This window comes from Hyla sarda, chromosome 8 (genome assembly GCF_029499605.1).
Source record: "Hyla sarda isolate aHylSar1 chromosome 8, aHylSar1.hap1, whole genome shotgun sequence".
In the NCBI taxonomy this organism is placed as follows: domain Eukaryota; kingdom Metazoa; phylum Chordata; class Amphibia; order Anura; family Hylidae; genus Hyla; species Hyla sarda.
This window is the reverse complement of record NC_079196.1, coordinates 110,870,211-110,879,768: the sequence shown is the minus strand read 5'-3', so window position 1 is coordinate 110,879,768 and position 9,558 is coordinate 110,870,211. Positions and strand designations below refer to the sequence as shown.

Below are 9,558 nucleotides of genomic sequence, written 5' to 3'. Positions count from 1 at the left end.
GTCATAAGCGAGTTTTCAATCTAGTTATAAATTCAAATTTCTAAACATAAATAAACCTTAATAGAATTTCAATGGGATTTAAGTCAAGCAATTGGCTGGTCCATTCTACTAGATTTATTTTCTTTCCTTTAAACCACTTGAGAATTTCCTTGGCTGTGTGTTTGGGATCATTGGGAGAGATTTATGAAAACCTGTTCAGAGGAAAAATTGCTGAGTTGCCCATAGCAACCAATCAGATTGTTTCTTTCATTTTTCAGAGACCTTTTCAAAAATGAAAGAAGCTATCTGATTGGTTGCTATGGGCAACTCAGCAACTTTTCATCTGGACAGGTTTTCATAAATCTCCCCCGTTTTGTTGCTGAAATGTCCACAATCCTTTCATCTTCATCATCCTGGTAGATGGCAGCAGATCAAGAATTTCTATGTAAATTTGCCCTTTCTTCCTTTAGTTACATGAAATTTGCCAGTACCATTTGCTGAAAAGCAGCCCCATAGCATGATTACCCCACCTCCAAACTTAGCTGTTGTTATGTTTTTTAGGGTGATGTGCAGTGCCATTTCTCCTCAAAACATGGTGTGAATTATGACATCCAAACAGTTCCATTTTGCTCTTATCTGACCACACTATATTCTCTCAGTATGTTATTGCCATTTCCAAGTGTTGTGCAGCAAACTTAAAATTAGCTTCAACATTAATTAAACATAATTTATTCAATAAGATTATTTGCTTTAGTTTCTTAACATGTTAGTAACATGTTCAATACCCCATATATATATATATATATATATATATATATATATATATATATATATATATATATTAATAATATATAGTTTTTTAGCAATAGTACAATAGACTGTTATACTACATGTTCCTAAAGCTACTGTATGCTTTATAAAGTAAGTACTAGTGCCTTCTCTGCCTCTGCTGACAGATACATTACACAGGGTTTTCATTTGTCACAACAATAAATAAAATCCTCTTGCTTACAAAAAGCAACCACAGTGATAAAATACAAAGAATTTCAATCACAATCAAAATAAAACAGAAAGACAAAAGACATTGGATTAATTACAGCAAATCAAAAAATGCTGTTTGCTTCTTTTCTCAGTTTTACAGATGCAGCAGTCAAATGATATATAAAGGATGCTGAATATTTCAGGACCGTTGAAGTATTCTATTTGAAACAGACACAATGGGAAAGGTAAGATAACAAAGTTTGTTATTTAGTTTTCTTCTTAGGCTTAGACAGACCCATATATTACATGATAACTATTCACTAGAATTGATTGTATGTAATGCTACATTGAGGCTTGCATTCCTTGGTGATATTTGGATTTGGACCAATAGTGATCTGCATACCCACATATATCAGGCCAGTTTCTTTTAAACAAAGTTGTCTTTATAAGATTTCAGTAGATATATTGCAGAAAATATATACTTTTATGTATCAAACAGGAAAAGAACAAGGATTTCAACACACAAGATATGAGTTATATTAAATTTTTCCCCACAAAGTTAAATATCAATCTTCTCAGCTCTGGTGCTATAGATTAGATAGCATTTTCATGGTTGCCTTTAAGACTTTTTCTGTTTAAATTAGATATAAATAAAATTATAATAGATTAAAAGAGCACAATATTGATGTATTTACACATTAACCTAAGTAAATGTATGCATGCTAATCTAACAAAAATAACTATACATAACTTTGTTGATAGATTATCTTTTTTGAGGACAAGAACTTCCAGGGCCGCTCTTATGAGTGCAGCTCTGACTGCTCTGATCTCCACTCCTTCTTCAACCGCTGTAACTCCATCCGTGTAGAGAATGGAAACTGGATGCTATATGAACGTCCCAACTATGCTGGACACCAGTACTTCCTGAGAAAGGGAGAATATCCTGACTTTCAGCAGTGGCTAGGTTTCAATGACTCTATCAGGTCCTGTCGACTTATCTCTTCAGTAAGTTACCTTTCGTGAAGTAGATTTTTTTCTTCATATGATTATTCATGTATACGCTTATAAGGTTTCTGAGTAGTTATACTTGCCTGCGTTGCCTATATTGTGATTAAATGTATTCCATCAGACCCATTAAATGTATTTAGGAGGCACCTTAAAGGCTATGGTCACCTAAGCACTGATTTGATTATTTTGTACATTTGTCTTTATTATACATTTTCATACCATTTTGCTGCTACTTAAAAATAGGATAAATTTAAGAGACTAAAGTTTTATTTTCTCAGAAAGTTGCAGAAAGAGCAAGGAGTTAAACATAAGTTCAAAATATTTAAAAAAGGGGGAGAATTCATTGGTGGCAGCTCACACGGGCTGTAGATATTGAGGAAAGCAAATAAAAGGCAGTTTTTAGTGAAGAATTACATATGTGACAGAGACTAAATTGTAGGGAATTTCACATTAAAACTATTTTAAAATTTGTAAAGGAGTCCATGGCATTTAGGGAGACACTAGTGCTCATTTTCCTAGGGCCACTGTAGTTAGAAGATATCGTGAAGGTGTTGCTGTCACATTTGTTGACAATGGGTAAAAGTTATGAAGGCATGGTTGAAAATCTATAAAAAGACAATGGCTTTCTGTTATAGAAGTAATATATGCTTCTATATATAACAGTAATACTCTGGGAAAAAAAAAGAAAATTGGCACACAAGTGGTAAGATTACTTATTTTTACTTTCATGTTTAAGGTTAAGCTTTATGTGAACCATTAGTATTACAACAGTTCTTTTCACCAAGTGATCTCTTTAGGTTCTTTTGACCGAGTGATCACAGATGGTGTATATGCAACCTGTGTGTTATGGCACAGTACAGTACAACCTACTGAACAAAGCTAAGAGAAACCGGGGGGGGGGGGGGGGAGAGTATTTTTCATGTATTTACATTGTAGCAAGAAGCATGGATGGAGTTCTAGACTATATGTAGAGTTATTCCATTTGAATATTTCATTTTGTTAACCAACAAAGTGACAAAAAAAATCCTTTTAGAGCAATCATAGGATTTGATTTAGTTGTAATATTGCCGCAGGATAGTTTTCATTGTTGTTATGTCAACATGCTAACTGTGTAAATGAAAACAACCTAGGGAGCAATTCGGTATCTTTATCACATATATATAGAAGCACATTCCACAGCACATTTTATAAATATATTCTTTTCCTAGTTTACTCTCAGATTAAGTGCCCAGAGGTAATGATGAACACAATGCTCCAGATTCCAATTAGTTGAGTTTACAGCAGACTGTTAGCAATATAGGCTACATAGAGACAACATATCGGCACCACTAAAGATACTACTCACCTTTGTGTCCATGAAGCATTGTAGACAAAATAGCAGTGGCAGCACACATCACAATCAAAATGCAATTGCCCATACCATTTTACTAGCTACACTGAATAACCCATACCATTGTGCTAGCTAAAATGCCAGTTATCAGCTACCTTTATGTACAATATGTTTTGTGCCAGTTTGTACAACTAAGCACGGAAATAGCTATGAAAAATTGTAGAAAATAGATGTGTTGCAATCTGAGATGATTCCAGGAATGACTTGACATTTGGCACTTCTTTGTCATTGGTTGGGTACCCAGGAGAAAAGAGTCCAACGCTTGGCTTACAGACCTCATTGTAGTACTTTTTGTGTCTTCATAGCACAAGCAAAAAAATAATGAAATAAGCTGTAACATTTCTATTAGATTGTTGGCCAATCTAATAGAAATGTTTCAAAAAGCAGCATTTTTATTGCTGTTTTGCCTTATATGTCAATGCAGGCATATCAAATGATCCTTTGTACAAAATATCAAGAATTTAACTAGTTGAGACGTAGAGTAAACAAGTTCCTTACAGAGTACAGTCATGCAGGCGTATAGTCAGAAAGGTATTGCTGCTTTTTGTTATGACTAGCTTTTCATTCCAGACTTTAGATACCCATAGGTACCCATCATTTCTCTATTGAATTCATGTCAGGGCGGTTGCCTGGCCAGGGTAATCCTTCAATGGCATGATCCTCAAGAAAATGTGTAACTTTGTTATCCTTGTGGCATGGGACACCTTCATGCATGAAGATAAAGTCTCCAGACCCTGTAACTCCCTTCTTTTGTGCCCAGTCACACATGGCTCTATGTCGGACTTGTATTGTCTTAGCTTCATGCTACCCTGCATAATGTAGACACTGCCTGTTCTGAAAATGGTCACGAGGATCCATACAATCCTTGATGGACAATGTTGTCTTTCTGTTGCTGTCATCTGACATACCGTACTCAGAACCGCTGCTCAGAACACTGGCTGATGCTCTTGTCACTAAAATGCTATGTTCACACGGTGGAATGTCTGCACAGAGAATTTCCATGCGTACATTCCACAGACAGCAGAGCACAGGCAGAACATGATGGAACTAGGAGCACTCATATATGTGCGGTATCATAGATGGCAATGCATTACAGAGTGGAATCCACAAAAACATTGAACAGGTTCAATGTTTTTGCGGATGCCTGAACACAGCAGAGCAGCAGAATCCCACTGAAATCAATGCGGAATGTCCGTGCAGAATATTAATGCGGAATTCCGCACAGACATTCTGTCATGTGAATATAGCCAAACTTGAACATCATACATAATCTAAGTCTAGAATCCAGAAGTCTTCATTATATAGATTTCAAAACCTTTAAAAACCTCATGATGTTTCAACAAGTCCTGCAGTTGTTGGCTGAATGTTTTGTAATTCTTTTGGCATTCACTGATCAAATTTAAGTCATCCTGAGCAGTTGTTGCCCTTTTGTGACCGCATTTACCAGAATAGCTGGGTGACTATGGTTTATTGGCCATTATTTTCTTTCAAATTTAGATGACAGATGTCATAGTAACACTGACCTTATTAGCAATTTTTTATCCATAATATTAATCTTTTATTAAAAAAAAATTCTATTTTAGGACACGTTTATGGTGTTGCAGAATGTCGCACGGGTTATGAAGTGATGCATGTTCTTTAGGACCATGGCATTAAAGTGTTACCCTGGCCAAATACCAGTCCAGACACATGGATCCAATAGAGGAATTATGGACAATTCTAAGAAATGGAAAAAAAATCATAACAAACAAGCAGCAACTGCTGGAAGATTTTATGTCAGCTTTTAAAATATTTTCATATTTAACATTTAGAAATTTTACATTTTATTTTCATATGCACAGTTGCCTGAAAAATAACCACCAAACATAATTTTTAAAAATCATGTTTTTCCTAAAAAACATAATTGTTTTTATGACAGACATGTAGTGCAGGGGACACTGATGACATTGATAGTTACCTGGTCCTGCTCTGGTTCTTCCACAATCTTCTGCCATACCTTTTGTTCTGGGGCTGACTTGGACCATGGCAAAGCTTCGTGACATCACTGCTGCTGTTCTCTGCTGAAGTCATGAAGCTCCATCCATGCTCCAAGTTGGCCCCAAACAGAAGATACCACAGAAGATTGCGGAAGAACCAGAGCATAGATCAGGACCAGGTAAGTATCGTAAGTGTCAAATAAAATTTCCTTTAAATTAGTAACATGTGGTACATAGCAACACAGTAACAAAACCCATTGCTTTATCTTCTCTTTGACCTTATAGTACAGAGGCACCCACAAGATCCGGATCTATGAAAGAGAAGACTTCCGAGGTAATATGGTGGAGCTCACTGAAGATTGCCCAGTTCTATTTGAACGATTTAACTATCATGAAGTTTACTCTTGCAACATACTTGAGGGATCTTGGATTTTCTATGAGTTGCCTAATTACAAAGGAAAGCAGTATTATCTCAAGCCTGGAGAGTACAAAAGATTCACTGAATGGGGAGCACTTAACAGCAAAGTAGGGTCTCTGCGACGTATCCTGGACAGTTACTGAATTTTCTGGAAAACAAAAATAAGTGATAATAAACAATGCAACATATAATTGGTATTCTGTTTACAACTGATTTATTGTTTACAATTTTTAAAGAGCACCTATCATTAAATTAATTGGTCATGAAATAAATGCAATTAATGACAGTAGATGAAGCTATAATACCTTTTCCAAATACATATACAGTATTTAGGGAAATGTGATGGTTTTTTATCCATATTACATTAAAACCGTTTTTACATTCATTTAGGTAAAAACAATTCAATCTGGTAAGATTCTTCTTCTCTGGGACATACTAATTGGAAGCTGATTTTGTAAGGGGTTGATTTATTAGACTAGGACACATCTGCTTGTAAAGGGCTAATCTGCTTGATTTGCACAACTGCTTAACAAGGGAACATCTGCTTGTAAGAGGTTAATCTGAGTCTTTCACATACACACAGCCAGCATTCATGAAGCACAACACACTAAGGAGACAGACCACACTGAGCTAGAGTTTACCTATTACTGCTACAAATTTTCTAGCCTTTCCTTCTCCTCCTTTTGCTCCATTATACATAGGACTTTTTCAATTTATATTGATGCTCATACATATCATCTAGCATGAAATAAGAGAGCAGCACAGATTTCCCCTGAGTTTATAGTCTTCTCACACACTATGGACTCTTTCATCTTAGAAGCAAAAAGCTTGTAAGAGCTGTTATGGTAATGATTCTTTTCTATTGTGGACTCTTATTACTAAATTAGATTTAAAAAAAGCATATGCAAAGCCGCTCAATCACTTCGGCTTTTCAGGTAGCATTACCTTAACATCAGTGTTTCCCTCCAGCTAGGGAGTTTTAGAAACTAACTTGGATTTTATGCAAGAAGTCTAATTTTAACCCCTTAAGGACGCAGGGCGTACGTCCTGAGTCCCGCTAATGCGGTTTAAACCGTTCTCAAGAGCAGAGAACGGGTTAAACCCTGTGGGCAGCCAGGACCCATGGTTAATGCCAGGCACCGCCGATCGAGCCGATGCCTGGCACTAACCCTTTAGACACCGCAAAGTTGATTGCAGAGTCTAAACTGAAAGTAAAGCTATCCAGGCAGCTCAGCAGAGCTGATCGGGACTATCGCGACATAATAACGATGACCTGATCAGCTTACTGTATGATGGGAGGGTCCTCACCTGCCTCTTCGTTGTCCGATCGGTGCTCTATTGCTCCAGGCTAGAGCAACAGAGCACCGGTAACACTGATCAATTCTATCCTATGGTATAGCATTGAACTGTGTATGCAATCAGAAGATTGCATGGTATAGCCTTCTAAGGGGGCTAAAAAAATAAAAAAGGAAAAAGTGGTAAGAAAAAAAAAAAAGAGAATAAATGTGAATAAGCCCCCCCCCCCACCCAATTAAAGTTTAAATCCCTTTTCCTATTTTTTTATTAAAATAATGTAATAAAAAAATTATCATATGTGGGCCCGCCGCATGCGTAAATGTCCGAACTATTAAAATATAAGGTTAGCTAAAACAAAGGGCTGATGGCGTATACGTAAAAAAAAGTATGAAAGATCAAAATTGTAAATCTTTGGTCACTTCATATGCCATAAAAATATCATAAAAGATCAAAAAGTCCCATCAAAACAAAAATGGTACCGATAAAAACTACAGACCACGGCACAAAAAAATAAGCCCTCATATAGCCCCACACGTGGAAAAATAAAAAAAGCTATAGGGGTCAGAAAATGACAATTTGAAACATACTGTACTAATTTTGGTGCATGTAGTTATAATTTTTTAAAGTAGTAAAATAAATAAATAAAACCTACATAAATTGGGTATCCCTGTAACCATATAGACCTACAGAATAAAGATAATAGTCCAGATTTATCAAAGTGTGTGAGAGAAAAATGGAGTGATTTTCCCACAGTAACTGTTCACAGCTCAGCTAACAAGATCTGGTGAAGTAAAAGCTGAGCTGTGATTGGTTGCTGTGGAAAATCCCTCTAGTTTTAGAAAATGAGGAGGAGAAAACGAAAGTGCAAAAACAAAGATTGTTTTGAGTACTTAACCCCTTAAGGACCAACACAAATAAACCTGTACGCCCCTGAAAGACAAGGCCTGTTTTTTTCAAATCGGGGATGTCTGTCTTTATTAGAGAATAACTCTGGTAACGTTTTGCCAATCTTGATAATTCTGACATTGTTTTTTTTGTCACAAATTGTCCTTCATGTACATAGTAAAAGTAAGCCGATATCATTTGTAGTTTTTTTTTACAATGCAAAAAATCATGAACTTTTTTTAAAAATTAAGATTTTTTGCTATTTTAACACTAATAGGTTGCATATATTTATACATAGTTACATAGTTACATAGTTAGTACGGTCGAAAAAAGACATATGTCCATCAAGTTCAACCAGGGAATTAAGGGGTAGGGGTGTGGCGCGATATTGGGGAAGGGATGGGATTTTATATTTCTTCATAAGCATTAATGTTATTTTGTTCCAGGAATGTATCTAATCCTGTTTTAAAGCTGTTAATTGTTCCTTCTGTGACCAGTTCCTGAGGTAGACCGTTCCATAAATTCACAGTTCTCATGGTAAAGAAGGCGTGTCGCCCCTTGAGACTAAACGTTTTCTTCTCCAGACGGAGGGAGTGCCCCCTCGTTTAACCTGGAACAGTTTTTCTCCATATTTTTTGTATGGGCCATTAATATAGTTATATACGTTTATCATATCCCCCCTCAAACGTCTCTTCTCAAGACTAAACAATTGTAACTCCTTTAATCACTCCTCATAGCTAAGATGTTCCATGCCCCATATTAGTTTAGTCGCACGTCTCTGCACCCTTTCCAACTCCGCAGTGTCCCTTTTATGGACAGGTGCCCAAAACTGAACAGCATATTCCAGGTGAGGCCGTACCAATGCTTTATAAAGGGGGAGTATTATGTCCCTGTCCCTTGAGTCCATGCCTCTTTTGATGCATGACAATATCCTGCCGGCTTTGGAAGCAGCAGCCTGACATTGCATGCTATTCTGTAGTCTGTGATCTACAAGTACACCCAGATCCTTCTCTACCAGTGACTCTGCCAGTTTAATCCCCCCTAAGACATACGATGCATGCAGGTTATTAGTACCCAGATGCATAACTTTACATTTATCCACATTGAACCTCATTTGCCAAGTGGATGCCCAGACACTTAGTCTATCCAAGTCATCCTGTAACTTATGCACATCCTCTATAGACTGTACCGTGCTACAAAGATAGAAACAGAGCTGTTAATACCATCCTCTATATCATTGATAAATAAATTAAACAACAGCGGGCCCAGTACTGAACCTTGGGGTACATCACTAATTACCGGGGACCAATCAGAGTACGAATCATTGACCACCACTCTCTGGGTACGATCCATGAGCCAGTGTTCAATCCAGTTACAAACAAAAATTTCCAAACCCAATGACCTTAACTTACCTGTCAGACATCTATGAGGGACAGTATCAAATGCTTTAGCAAAATCCAGAAACACTGTATCCACAGCCATTCCTCTGTCAAGGCTTCTACTCACCTCTTCATAAAAGCAAATTAGATTGGTTTGACAACTTCTATCCTTAGTAAACCCATGCTGGTTATCACTTATAATACAATTATCCCCTATGTATTCCTGTATGTAATCCCTTATAAGTA

The 9,558-nt window shown here is 36.7% G+C and overlaps 1 protein-coding gene across 1 annotated transcript; it reads left to right on the top strand.

Annotated features, from left to right (window-relative positions):
- The first annotated feature begins 314 nt into the window (after window positions 1-314).
- LOC130284516 (gamma-crystallin 2-like) lies at window positions 315-5,932 on the top strand. Its single transcript, XM_056534935.1, has 4 exons — window positions 315-424; window positions 1,113-1,205; window positions 1,723-1,965; window positions 5,620-5,932. The coding sequence occupies exons 2-4, from the start codon at window positions 1,197-1,199 to the stop codon at window positions 5,893-5,895; spliced, it is 528 nt and encodes a 175-aa protein (XP_056390910.1). The 5' UTR covers window positions 315-424; window positions 1,113-1,196; the 3' UTR covers window positions 5,896-5,932.
- The last annotated feature ends 3,626 nt before the right edge of the window (window positions 5,933-9,558 follow it).

Coding starts and splice junctions, on each gene's coding strand:
- LOC130284516 (XM_056534935.1), top strand. Junction 1,966..5,619: donor CCTGTCGACTTATCTCTTCA/GTAAGTTACCTT, acceptor TTGACCTTATAG/TACAGAGGCACCCACAAGAT.